This window comes from Loa loa (genome assembly GCF_000183805.2).
Source record: "Loa loa unplaced genomic scaffold supercont3.80, whole genome shotgun sequence".
NCBI lineage: Eukaryota > Metazoa > Nematoda > Chromadorea > Rhabditida > Onchocercidae > Loa > Loa loa.
Window position 1 is genome coordinate 159,100 of NW_018108260.1, and position 15,325 is coordinate 174,424.

At 30.8% G+C, this 15,325-nt stretch overlaps 2 protein-coding genes across 2 annotated transcripts; both read left to right on the top strand.

The window, feature by feature from the left end:
- Positions 1-3,464: 3,464 nt before the first annotated feature.
- On the top strand, positions 3,465-3,668 carry LOAG_03131 (hypothetical protein; the record flags this gene model as incomplete). Its single annotated transcript, XM_003138668.2, has 1 exon — positions 3,465-3,668. One exon carries the CDS (start codon positions 3,465-3,467, stop codon positions 3,666-3,668), a length of 204 nt encoding a protein of 67 aa, XP_003138716.2.
- Positions 3,669-7,911: 4,243 nt separating this feature from the next.
- Positions 7,912-10,475, top strand: LOAG_03132 (CK1/WORM6 protein kinase; the record flags this gene model as incomplete). The annotated part of the gene is made up of 8 exons (XM_020446220.1): positions 7,912-8,199; positions 8,323-8,379; positions 8,805-8,942; positions 9,059-9,171; positions 9,416-9,548; positions 9,630-9,800; positions 9,987-10,115; positions 10,365-10,475. 8 exons carry the CDS (start codon positions 7,912-7,914, stop codon positions 10,473-10,475), a joined length of 1,140 nt encoding a protein of 379 aa, XP_020303407.1.
- Positions 10,476-15,325: the final 4,850 nt, after the last annotated feature.

The following is a 15,325-nucleotide window of genomic DNA, read 5'->3' on the forward strand; positions in this document are numbered from 1 at the left end:
AACAAACAACAACAACAACAACAATAACAATAACAACAACAGTAAAAACAACAACAATAAAAACAACAACAACAACAACAATATCGAATGCAATATTGTTACCAATCTTATTAAAGATATAAAAACAAGTTAACGTCATAATAATCCTGATGGAATTAATTAATATTACTATTCTTCAATATTGCATCGTCCACATAATTGTTCCAAGAAAAAAGCCTTAATGTTGAATCTCTGACATTTCAATCGTCAAGAAACCTTTGTAATATCTGAGTTATTGGAATAAGTGATATTCATTTCACAATTAATTTGTTATGCAAATTACCTAAAAGTGTAGGTTCATTAGTATTCAGTAAATATTGTTTATGAAGTACTGGAAAATCTCAGAAACTTTAAGACAGAATCCCACTCCCAGATCTTTAAGCTTCAAGACGGAGAGGAGGAGGAGGAGGGAGGGGGGGGAGGGCATGCTAACTGAACTAAGTGACACTTCTAGAGAAATCAATCAAGACTTGGATAAGTTTATGTTAGAAAACTCACTCGTAAATCATAGAATAGTATCGTTTCAGTTTGTAAATTTTCATTCATCTCAGAGCACTTTTCCATAGATGGAATGGGTATTCTCGAAGATCGATGGAAAAAAAGATAGCTTTTGTCGTTATTGATTGTTGTCAAAAAACTTTTTGAAAAAATAATTTTCCAAGCTTTAAAATTGAATTATTCTTAACTTCATGTTTTCAATAGCAAATGTAATAAGGGTAAATCGTGACGAATCATTTATGTAGAACTTTGAAAATGAACTGATAAACGTTTATCATTCTTGTCTTTTTTACACATCCGTGATTAGCATATCCGGAAAGTCAAGCTTGAGCCACTTTAATTTGCTTAAATGATGTGAAGAACCTTAGCTGAGAAGCATTTTAAGCCAAAAAGGTGATAATTTTGTAAGGAAGGGATAATTGAAAATAAATTTTTTACGACATTTCAAATATTTTACTTGAAGAAAAAGTGCGAAAGTTGTTTACTCACTTTAATGTTGTTTATTTTAAAAATGAATGGACAAAGAGAAATTAAATTGAATTGTTATAAAGTAGAAGTAGATAAAAAAGGTAAAAGAAGGAAAGTATATTCACTTGTAAAGATACAATTTTCAAGAAAACTTACAATGTAGCAATCAGGACGAGAAATTGTGTTTAAACAAACATTTTCAAACATTAGCTTAAGATCAAAAGTATCAATTATTCAGCATCTCTAATATTGCTCATAAATCAGCCGGCATCAAATGATGCCGCCTATCAGACGTATTCTAATCGATGATTTAGAATTAAATTAATAATTTACATTGAAATTTCTAAATCTTTCTGATTCGTTTTCAATCAAACAAAGTAATACTTTCATGCATTATACGTTCCAAATTATTTTGATAGAAATTTGTTTTAATTTGTATAATATGAAATAGAAAACGTTGACTAAGTAAATGTGACATTTTTGCAAATTTTGAAAGAGAAACTAAAAAAAGGAATAAAATGCCGATTTTCTTTTTTTTGCTTTCAAGATAAAATAGATGAAAAAATTTTTTTTGAGAAATGATTTTCCAAACTTTGTAAAACTGAGTTATTTCAGAGTTCAGTTTTTCAATATTAAATGTAATAAAGATAAGGTCATGAATGAGTCAGAGACGTGAATAAAATAAAAATGAACAGATGACGATTATAACAGTGAAATGAAATAGAATTTGCAATGAAACAAAGTAAAGTATCCTTTGCTTGTCTAAAATTAGAATTAAACAACAAATGCTTCCATAATGTTATTGAAATATTGTTGAAATGGGTCACTCATTGGAATTCATTTGATCCATTACTTCCATTAGATCAGATCATTATGAACATTGTCAATAGGTTCCCTTAAACAAAGTATTTAACGATTTTGATCCATTCTTGTTCAATCTTTTGCTGCATATTTACATTAATTATTCATGTCACTCGTGTCACCTGCTTTTATCCCTACCTTCTACCTTCTATTAATATATCCTTAACTAATGTTCACATCTAATTCACGTAAAAATGTTTCACGGTATATTCCAATGGGTATACAACTATTTCCTCAAACTTGACAGTATCACGTGTTAAAAGATAAAGATTACAAATATCTCACTTTACTGATAACTGTTTGGAAATGGATGAAAGAATATTAATTGAATGAACACTGAGAGAGGATCGAATTATTCATTCATTCATTGTATAATAAATTAAATTGACAGAACTTATTTCTTTTCTTCGTCTCATCAATAAACAAAGCCAGTTTTTAGAAGTTTGTCATGAAAGAATTCAATTTGATCGTGTTTTGAATGTGGGAAGTTTGTTAGTGATAACCTTAACAATACTTGTTTGGAAAATTGAATGATAAGTTTGTTGATGTATTAATACAGCAATGACCTTATCATTCTTGTATAATTTTTTTTTCAAAATTTTCGATAAAAGTTTAAAATTTTAAAAGGACTTTTACTAACCTAAAATATGAGATAAGACATAGCGGAAGCATTTAGAATGCTATATCCAGTATTTCCCAGTTAATGATCCCGGGAGAAGAGAGTTGGATTATTTTATGGGGAAGAAAGTAAATAAATATTATTATATAGTTTGCTAAATAATATGTAATTATGGTTAATGGACAAATAAATTTATTTGTGTGATAAAGGAAAGTGACAGATTATGACTGTAAGAGAATTTAAATTCTGAATATAGCATATCACTAAAATCAACTTATCATTACATTAAGTGTTACGTACATTGAGGAAAAGAAATAATTTTTTTTCAAAAATAAAATTACAAATTTCTTTATTAAAACAAATTAATGTCAGAGATAAAAAATAGCAAAGAAAATGAATAAACAGCTTGTTTTGAGATGGAAAATAGCACAGCTGGCTTCTGGAAGATGCCACCTGCAAACTTTGTATCGAATTATTTCATTGAAAGTGACAAATGAACATGCAAAACAGATATTCGACCATTTCACAAATAAATCATTTTGCCTTTCTGGAGGACAAACAACAAACATATGTTTGTTTCATTTGATCAAAATTCTTTTTCTACTGTATAACAATTAAAATTAGATCGAATTGAACGATTACTTAAATATTTTGATCTGATAAGAATCATCCAAAAATTAGTGCAAACAGATTAAGATGCAATCAAAGACCCATTTATCAGTTGATATTTGGCCTATTAGATGTAATGATGACATAAGATGACTGCATCCGCCTACACGTTGTATTACATTACTTTTTGAACAGTTGTTATGTCACATAGACTTACGGCCCAAAGATTTGGCTTTTGGTAGCAAATATGCTAATTAGCTAAAGAAACAATATTTTGACAACTGATAGGGCAAAAATTTTTTCTCATAAGGCCAATATAGAGGTAATAATGATGAAAGGGTTCTGACGAAAGAGAAATTACTAACCTAAAATGGTACTAACAGGTACTAATAATTTGCGAAAACGGAAGAAAAGCCAATTGCAATTCTGTTGTACACACAATGTGAACTTGTTTATCTCGGTGCTATTGTCGCGCCTATTGAGCACAAATGATGATGGTGACAACAGCGACAACGATGATGATGATGACGATGATGATGATATGGTGAAGGTAATGACGACGATGATGAATTGAGGATAAGAGACAGTTGTATCTAACCATAGAGGATAGGCGAACAAATGGAGACCCAAATAGGCCAGCTAGTATGAATGAGTAATTCAAATTGATAGTAAGGGAGAGGCAAACAAATGGACATAGAGAGCCATAAGTGAACTGACATGGGCGAACTGAAAAACGGAAACGACAGCTGCAGTAAAAAGGATATAGACAAACGGTAAACTGAACAGGTGAGAGAGGGAATGAATTTAATTTGATTTCGAATAGGAAATGTCTGGAAATGAAGGACTGATATATCAATCAACTCTCCATTGTCATTTCCGATGATTAATTCGCCCATTTGTGATTTAGCTAAATGATTTAAGTGAAGCAAAGAGCCTTGAAGAATTGAAGTAAGGTGTGAAATGCGGGAAAAAGGTGAAGGATAAGCTATGAATGATATCGATAATTAATGGATCATAACTGGTTTGTAGATGAAATGTTATCATTATAATGATCGTCCACAAAATAATACAGCTATTGATAATGAGTAAAAAAATTATGATAATCTCTATTAAGGTTAATATTATATCAGCTTTAAGAATGATGAATTAGTTAATTCGAAAATGGAAAACGAAATTATCGATTTGAAAATAAAGAAATCGGCATGAATTTTCTGGAGGTCATAAAATTTGCTGGTTTACTAGATAAAAGTTAGGTTTTAACTTTCTCATAAAATTAATATTTCGATCGCGTCTTAACAGTCAAGCTAAATTGAATTTAACTTGTTTCCTAATCTTTTATGTTAATTTGTTCATTCTAATATTTCTAGTCCCGTTTAAATTTCCCATTTTTGATTCAGATCTGGTTGAAATATAATAATCGATTACAGTGTTGCAACAGCACAGTTTAATGAAATTTATCATAAATTTCCATATCAGAACGCTTTAGGTTGACATTATAATCAAACAAAAGATGGAATGCGATGGTGGTAAAACCATATTTCCTTTAAATTGTTATTTACTATAACCAGAATTCTGCTTGAAAATATGAAATTTAAATTGGATCGCGAATATACCATTATAAATTAGAACAGAAAATTGACAACAAATTGAAACTAATCCAAAATTTGTTGGCAAAATATGACCTAGATATTAATTTTCAGTTAAATCTAAAATTTAATTTAAATCAGGTCGAATAATTTCGTTTTGGACATGAATAAAATCACTGAAATAGTCTTTACCAGATTAAAGAACTGTTAATGAACCAAACGGATTAGTACTGTCAATAATATGTCAACAGGAAAAATAACTGATAAGAAGGAAGTTACCATGCTTTATCATGGCTACAACAGACTCATATGCTAAAAGCAAAAATATGAAAACATTTCCTACCGTCCACAACATTACCATATCGCAAGAAAGGAAGGATCGATCGGTCAATAATGTCTACATTGGCCTTCCGAGGGAAGACTTTTAATGATAGTCGCGGAAATCGTCCCGGTTATTGGGTAACTTTCCGGTATTTGTAAAGATTTATTCATCTCAATTCGCAAATATGATGAACATATTGGTCAGAAGAAGTGTATATAATTGCAACTGGTTATTTCTCATATCCATCCATTTAACATTATCATTATGATTTAACCTGTTTCGTCCACTTATCCCACTCTCTTCCTTTATCAGATAATCATTTTAATAGCATTACGGTACCTCTCATCCTTCTTCTCATAACTTCCCTATTACTACTAAGTAACTTCACTTTTTCTTAATAACGATAATTGCAATCAAATATATTCACGATTATTATTTGATCCCTCACAGTATTCCTGTGATTGATTTTGAACTTTGATATTCAAACATCTTATGACAATTGAAACTGAACAATTGAATTTATTTGAAACTTTGTCATAGGGTGGGAATACCGGACGACACCGTACACTTCATCGTTTCTGGATCACGATAATGCTTACGGAATATAAATTCGCAAAACAAAAGATCGGATATGAAACAATGGGAGAGATAGACAGAGCACAGAGCTGGACAATAAATAATAAAAGAGGTGGACATAGCCAGACAACAATAATGTCCTTTAGTTAGCCCATACAATGACCGCTCCTTTCACTCTTTGCAAATATTTATGAAATGGTTCAAAATCAAAAAAAGGACAAAGAATGATGAATAGTGAAAGAGAGAGAGAGAGAAAGAGAAAGAAAGGACAAATAGTCGTATATAATAATGATTTCTCGAGAACTACGTAATGACAAATATTGGAAGGTCCCAAATTTCTGGGGGTTATTTGAAAGGGAACAATTGGAATGTCGGCATATCGTCTTGATAAAATTCTTTCTCCTTTTCTCCCTCTCTCTCTCCGTTAAATCCTTCAAGGGCGCAGAAATAATTTGCATAGATTATTATAATATAAATAAGTTTTCTTATTATGATTACACTCGTAAAGGGTAAACTGAAAAGGAAGGATGCGATTGGATGGAGCATGACAGGACTTGATGAATTTGGATAGAGGTGACAATCTAAAATGTCATATATCCATTCCGGCAACTATTCGGTTACAGTTATGTTTCGTACTTCTGCCAAAAAACTATATGTAAGCAAAGCAGAAGTTTTCAAATATCTAGGTACCATGTGGAATGAAATTCATTTAAAATTTAATTTAATTTTAAAATGTTTTGTTATAACATGAAAAATGCTAATAATTATTCATTTATGAGACATTCTATAAAATTGCTTTCTTCATGAAATCTCGGGAAATATTTTGGTAACATTCCACATCCATTCATTCAGTATTACCCTTAGTTTTAAACTCCCGTTTTTTTCTTTTTTTTGGATTTAAATGTTTTCACCCAAAATTTTTTGATCGACTCAAAAAATCTAAATTCAATGCCGTTTATCTGCTTAACAATAAGCATTCCGGTTTATCCTGATCAGTACCTTATCAGATCAAATCATAAATATATTTACATTCATATCTGCATGCATGCATCATGCCTCCGTATGATCGTACTCATGTGCTTGTGCATGTGCATGTGCCTGCGTAATCGAAATGTATAGGCAATACAATATTTTAGGAATTTAACGTCAAATAGAAGGGCGTGTAATCGACTGGCACGAAGTTACACGCGTCCGACCTTTTCATTAAGTGAATTGTGCTTAAGAAGTTCTCTTAGTTGTCATCAGAAAACTTACCAAAGTGATATATCATCCACCTCACTGACAATTATCCTATCTACGGTGACAATTATTTGGCCTTGATAATAATGATAACATTTACTTCCTTCTTTGTTATATCAACCACATTTCACACCATTATAGCTTAGCTGCTCTTTAATCAATATATGTTATAATGACAATGATTATTTTGACAAAAACCTAAACTTATTTGATTGATTCAATCGAAATAGACAAGAGAATGAAATTTCACTGAATGGTTTAGAACCGAAAATTTGAACTCCGAACTTTTCGCTCGAAATATTTTGTAAGTGATACTACTGTATGAATGAATAATTGCAGTAATGTTAATTAACTGCAACTATTGCAATATGAACTTTGAGTGCAGTTGCTACAATAAGAAGTGATTGAAAACATATGACATAATTTTCCTATGACAAGTTGTCACTGTTGCATAGATATTTGATATATTAAATAAACTTTTTGCAAATCCAAAAAGAAAAAAAAAATTAATCGGTTAATAAAACGAAAGTTGGCGAGAAAAACTTAATCAAATACTTCCTTAGCTGTTTGGTTCGAAAAGAGCACTTCAAATAATTACTTTAAGAAGAAGTTGAATGTATTCACTATGAAAAGGAATTTTTAAAGAACTCAACTAAATCGGCACTTATTGAAATGTATTTCAGTTTCAAATACCTCTCAAAGGATTAACAATTGTTATTATTAGCATCGAAAAGACATAAAAGCATCCATTTTATGCAAAAGATAAAATTCCTTAACAAGGATAAATATCTGATGAAAATTAATATTATTCGAAATTTTTAGCAATATTTACTATTTATTGAAGAATTTCTTACATTTTAATACCTTTTGATACTACCAACAAAGAAAACAAAATTTATTCGAAGATATGCAAATTTTTGAAGTAAAATATCCTAATTTCAAGTTTATATACATATCATATTGCCAATTTCAATCATTTTCTTATTTATCAAACAGTCAAACGTAATTAGCTTTTTCATGAGAGCAAAATATCTACTTCAGTGGCAAGATTTATGGTGATTCAACCGATACTTCGAACTAAATCATCGAAATCGATGGCAGCAATAAAAGTAGTAGATGATATGATGATAAGTAAAGCTGAACTAACCTTAGGTGCATCACAAACGGGTGATACAAATACAGGTGCTATTCAATCAAAATCATTGTCAAAGCATTCTAGACAACGAAAAGTGTCAAAGAATCTCTTTTCGCAAGAAGAGAGACAAAAAAGAGAGCAAAATGAGAAAGATGTTAACATCGCGAAGCTAAAAAAGAATGAACGGGTCAATAAATGGCTAATTATGGAGTTTATTGGTAAAGGTGCATTCGGATGTGTTTATAAAGTTTGTCTTTCAATATTGAACGAACTTAAATAGTTGACACGACATTGTTACCCTAAATTTAACAGTCTTACCGTAGCACACTATTGGGAAAAATTTTCACATTTATTAGAGATAATGTTACAGGTCGGATATCATGGTGAACGATATGCGCTTAAATTCGATCTCGGATGCTGCAGTGATGTAATTATCGATTTTTTCGAATTCATTTTAAAAATTTATTATTTTTTAGAATTCATTTTAGCAAAATTTTAAAAGTAAATGATCATTAATTATCATGAACCTTTGCCAGAAAATCCTTATGCAGCGGATAATTGCGATATCATCGCTCACAAATGCGATATTTGACTGGTCAACTTTTGATAATCAATAATCAATCACACCTTGGCCGTAGCTTTCCGCTGTATTTTTGGAACTTTTATGATAAATAATGTACTGATAAAATCCTCTGCATGCATTATTACAACCAATTCACGTTATTGCAAGTAATATTGCGGAAAGAAAAACAGCTATTTGACCAATATTCTTTGGACGATAAATTTCCTATTTTTTCGATTACAATTTAAATTTAGACTATCTTCTGAGTTGAATGCTTAATTCCAATTTAGAAACCACTACTGGTTGAAAAGCACGTTTTGGAATTAGCTAAACAAGCAGAAAGTAAACATATCGGTCGACTTATCGATTATGGGAGTTATTGCGGCTTTGAGTACATTGTAATGACACTTGTTGGCAAATCGTTACGAGTAAGTTGATGGATCATTTTTACCTTTTTTTTTTCTTTTGAATTAAATTTACTTGGACTTTACCAGTTATCCAAAAATCTTCTCATTCAAAATCATTGAAATGCTGGCCATATTAGGATATTCTAATGGAACGGAAAAGGAAAAAGTTCTCTGCCGGATGTGTCATTTCAGTTGGCCTACAATGTGTGGAAGCAATCGAAGAACTCCATCGAGTTGGATTCATTCATCGGTAAGTCAATGTCACCTTTAATATAAAACAAAGTGTCATGGTGAGGAATGACTATAACTTTTCAAGACTAAAAAAGTCCTATTAATATCTATCTTTTAGATCGGTCTTGCAGGACTATTAGTATAATGGCAAGCAAATATAAGTTTAAATTGATTTATTATTTATGAAGTTGTGATTCTTATCATACAGAAATATATCTTCTTTGTATATTTATTATTGAAATTAATTTTCAATAATTTTTAAGCGATATAAAACCATCAAATTTTGCCACCGGACGAACTGATCTCGTAAACGGCGCTCGAAAAATTTTCCTCATTGATTTTGGTTTGAGCTATCATTACGTCGATTCGAAGGATCAAATAAAGCATTTAAAACGCGTAAGTGAGGTCGATCTTCAAATCCCTTGTAATCTTTATTCTTCTTCTTTCTTAACTTCTATCTAAAATTCAAGTATACAGGGTACCAGCTTCAAAGGGACATTACGTTATGCACCATTGGGATGTCATCAACGACGTCCACCAGGTCGTCGTGATGACCTTGAATCCTGGATGTATCAGCAGATCGAATTTACAAAAGGATTTTTACCGTGGAAAAATCTGGATAATGAGCAAGCTATTATGCATGTAAAAGTACATCACAGTTAGACTTTTCTCTCTCAAAGAAAAAAAAAGAAAAACAATCAATTATACCTTTTTTTTCCATTGAGAAAATTTTATTAGTAGGTCCCTCGAAATCAAAAATGTCTTCTAAAATTAAATGAATTGTAATTTCAGTATTTAAGTTCATTCATATATGTTGAAAATTCTTCTTCACAGGAAACAATTCGAACAAATGATGGCATGCAAAAGCTGCTCAAATCTTGTCCTAAGAAGTACATGGAAATAATGAAGTATATATGCAAATTGAAATACACATCCAAGCCAGATTACGATCTCATTTATAAGGTTACATCCTCCTAATACTTAAATAGTTGAGATATAAGATGCTCTAATTCAGTAACTTCGAACGAAAAAAAACAAAAATTTTCTGTACTCTAGTAATTAAATGGAACTGCTTGTCAATTTTTATCGATAAGAATGCCACCGCCCCATAATTTCTTCAACTATATTCATTAACAGTTAAATTAATTAGAGCTAAAATCAATCAAAGAAGTGAACTGATATTAACTGATAATTTGCATATGTAAATTGTAGATGGGAAAAATTGATTTTCAGTTGCTTCGAAAAATTCTCTTTGAAGCCAGACTGCAGGAATATCCATACGATTGGGAATATAAATCTTTGGGATATTTTCGTAGAAAATGAAATCGATTTTTTTTTTGCCAATAGTTTCTTGGTGCTATTAGTAAGTTTTACCATACTTTTATCACTGATAAAGGATTGGAATTTTTTATATTATTTACTAATTTGAACAGATTAAAGATTATTTTTAGCATTAAAAAGTGATTTAAATATAAATTTAGTATGAAAGCATAATAATCTGAAGTAAGGCAAATGTATTTGTAAGCATTAGCTTAACAACTGTCACATGTAATGCTGATAGACTAGACTAAGCTATTATAATTAAATCAAACTTGCCAAATTTCTATTTCACACATTTTGGACTAATACAACTTGACTTCCTGAGTAAAATGAATTGACGAGTGGAAAATTAGAAATGTTGAACAATCAGGAAATGCTACAAAACCGGACATTTCCAATCATTTGATGAAAGCTATAAAACATTCATTTAAGGCAAATTTACCTAATATCAATAATTTAACTTATCATTTCCTTAATGTTTGTTCATCGTTAACAATCTATTTGATTCGTCAAATTGCGACAAAAACAAACGAAGGATAAAGGAATTAGAGGAGTGAACTCTAAACATATAGTAGTGAAAGTAATTATTCGAAATTAGTTGAAATTTATGGATTTGGAAAATTACAATATGCGCAGAGATAATATAAGTATGCTATCAGAGAAGATAATGAAGAAGCCAAGAGGGATAATGAGCCGAACATAGCCGGCATACGTTTCAGTTCATTAAATTATTCAGTCGTTGCTAATCTCATAGAAAATAACTAGGCCACCATCTATCCACTGATCACATCCGTAATGAGTATCATGTATACTAGACTATTTCAACTTAGATTACACCAATTTGAATTCTTTCTCTCTACGACAATCTAATCTGGTCACATATTGTTTACCAGTTAGTTTTATGACTATCGGTTGATAAAGGAGGACGGAGGAAAATTGCATAGCTTTAGTCTGGTAAACCCTGATCACTTTAGGTCACTTCAGTAGTACCTGGTCTATCTGGGTCAACTAGCACAAGAAGCCGAAAGGTCACTCATCCTATTGTATGTATATTTGATTTCTAGTGAAAGTAATAGTTTTATTATAGCTCTACAAGTGTTTCATCGATAATCATCAATCTTCGCAAAGAAAAGCAAATTGTGGTTCAAAATGGATGATTTATTGATCCAATTTCAATTATTACACACTCATTTGAACATTTAAGCATTTGTGAATGGGATTTTAAACAAATTTTCTAGATTATTCAAGTGGAAGATTTTAAATGAAAAATTTAAATTACCAAAGAGTTCGTAAAAATTAACTCAAAAAGATTATCATAATTTGTGGTTAAATTAAAAGATATAATTGAAATGATGAAATCTACTATCGATTAAATTCGATCAACGTTACTACCACCTCTGTTTTTTCACAGGATACCATAGTAAGAGATTTAGCGTCTACGTGTTGAATCAAACGAGGTGATTGTACAACTCACGAATAACATTATCGATGTGTCCTTATTAATGAAGTAAGGATTTGACTGATACCTTAATTACTTTTACTATTAATCTTTATGTCCTTATTGTAAACCTTTCCTTTTTATATTTGTCTATAATGGACGTTTAATTGAACAAGTGGGTGTTAAATTTAAAAAAGTAAATTTTCTTATGAATTAGTTCAAATTGTTACAATGATAGTTTATTTTCAACGATAGTTCACTGATTCTTCATCTGAAAGATCTTTCTAATCTACGGTAGGAATCTTTCATTTGTTCAATGATACTTTGAAAAAAATCAATGATTATTGTAAATCATTTCATTTCACAATATGTTCATTGTTGAAAACAACTGATATATTTTGTCATTACGATCTCCTAGAAGTTTCAATCGGATTTCCTTAAGAAATTCTCGCTTTTGATAATCAAAGAAGTCGATGAAAGAGTCCATTAGTTCATTTGTAAATTTAGAATTGAACCTTCACTCTGAAGGGAAAATTGAAATACTGGCTGGGCAAATGCATTGGTGACAATCTAAGCGCAAGAGAACAGTGTTAACTGTTTCTGTTCCGACTTTATATTCGGTTCTATTTCTTCGTTTCATCTTCTATAGTTGAAACTTCTCACTGTCTGTTTCCTTTAGCAACTTTTTAAAATAGCTTTGAATAATTGGAGTAATTGTAAGCGGAAAGATAATGTTAACATCCAAAATTAATGAACTGAGTTAAATAATTAATGAATTTCGAATTTTATAAAATTGTCTGAAATCATTCGATCAAAAATACTTTCAACACAATCAATTATCCAATGATAAATAATTCATTCATTTCATCAGTTCTTTGTAATATTTAATCTCATTGTTCTAAATTTACAGCCTTTTTTAGGCTCAACATTAATTAAGAAAAAATAAAATTGATTCATCCCAACTTGGCAAAAAAAAAAATATTTCAGATAGATTCACAAATTAACGATAACGGAAGATTGCATAATGCTGTTGTTGAACATTATAAAGAGTGCTTAGAGTTCAAAAGGTTAATTAGTCAGGTTGCCATTGTAAATGCTATATTAGTAATGATAACACCGCTTAATGATATTAGGACAATTTCCAAAACATAATGATCATGCTTGCTTCTCTGCCAAAGGATCATTCTCCCTTTGTCAAATGTATAAAATGGCTACAAGTTTTGAGGTGACAATTGTTGAGAGCAGAAAAGAAGATTGACAAAAGCACGGCTGAATTAGTATAAAAATAGAGTAAATAAGTCAACAGAGTAATATTATCTCTACATCTGTTTATTTCTATTACAATTCTTCCGTCACCAAACTCTCTCTATCTACAAAAATTCCCGAGATAAGCGCACTTTACTAAGGTCACCTGACACTATTAACTTCCCTATCATCGTCGCAGCTTTCCATGACCTTGCTTTATTCACATTTTGCATTAACTTATTTACTTTCACATATTATTACCAGTTGATCGATGATGCTTCAGTTAATGCCACCGGAATAGAAGTGTTAATACGGATGTTTGGAAATGGGATAAATCTGCTTTCATCAGACGTTCCTTTCATCTTACGTACGTGATGACATGTCATTTCATCTAGTTTAAACTTGAATTATACAGTTACATGCATGCAACTGCGTGTAATGCTTATAGCATGGTATCTATTATTCATGCATAATTGTGATCTGGTTCAAATTTAGGCAAATTTCGGGATTTGCTACAGTTAAATACTTCCTTTTTTTTTTGAGTCAAACAGAGTTAACTAAAAGCAAAATGCGTTTTTCATCTGTCACAACTAGTTCTGAACATCTTGCTGTGTAATACCTAGCAGTAGAGTAGTACCTAAGTATTATACAATCAACTGGCTTAATGATCTAGCAAATAGGCCTGTTTGCTGTCAAACTGTAACTTCTCCGCTCAAAGAATAACAAATTGTAAAAAAAAAAAGAACAATTAAAAAAAAAATCCCCGTATCCGGGAAGAACTAACGCATCAGTTTACGGTTAATGACATTTTTCATCAAACCGGTCCCCCCCCCGCATCACTTCCCCCCCGCATTCAACCGTACTGTTTTCTGCTGCCCTTACGATCTTGTTTATTTACATGTGTGTGTACATGTGCCTGTCGCTTGCGTCCTTTTCTTTCTGCTCTTTGTAAAATGAAAATGCCAATAAAGTTAAAATGATAATTTTGTCCAACTACGTGCAAACTCTTCCCATACTTTTTCCTTATACTTCCCCCTTTTCAACTGGTTTTATCATTTTCTTTAGGTAAGTATTTCATTGGTAATATCCAAAGTACGGATCTGATCTTGTATATATACAAGCTCTGTTTATGTGTCGTATGTTTACCTGTTCCGATTAATTACATAAACTTGCTATTATAATTAATTAGCCTTTTAATTAGTAATATTTCGTGAAACATTTTTACTGATTGACCCCCCATATGGCTTATTTTTCATGCAATATTTTTTTTCTTTATTTAATGTAAATTTCATTCAAAACGAAGGACATTTGCAGCACTTTTTTACTTCTAAACAAATATTTCTTATTGTTATTTAATCTCATTAACTGTTCGTTGTATGAAATTACTTTTTCAGAATGAAACAGTTGTGATGATGAATTTTATTTTGATGAAACTTTAGAGATACTTCATCTTTAACATTTATTGGTCGGTCCATTGTAAAATATAATCGTGAAATTTTATTAAATCCTAAAATTTTAAATTTTAAATTTTACGCGATAAATCCTTATCAAGGTAAAGAAAAGACTATAGGATTGATTTTTTCAAGTAGCTTATTGGCAGATGACTTTAGGATCAATGATGCAACTCAAATAGCACTGAACAAGGGGAATTCATTGGAGATAATGTTATCAAATTAGATTGATTACAGGTCAATTGAGATTAGATTGATTAAATGGTAAATTTGTGATTGATAACTGATGACAAATTATTGAATAGGTAGAAAATTCCGCTTCCGCCCACGTCCCTTATCAAAGTTCACTCGTTGACGTTTTTTTTTAAAGAATCTTTTCAAACGAACAGATTCATTTAGCAAAAATTGATTGAAATCAAGCATTAAAGAGCGCAGATGCATTTCATTTTTCTTTTTTGTAATATTTCAAAACGAGAAATGAATTTTAACATTTAATTCTTGCAAACGATGTTGATTGCATTCAAATCTTTGGCTACTTTATGCATATCGTGCATTATCATGCAGTGCAGGCATTGTATATTAGCTAACAATTAGTTCTTAGCTTTTTTCCAGCTAATTACTGCTTACTTTAAGCGAGAGAATTTTCTACATATGACTGTTTGAAGCATACTTACTTACGTTTACATCTCATAAACACTAATTAGCAGTCTTAAAAATGT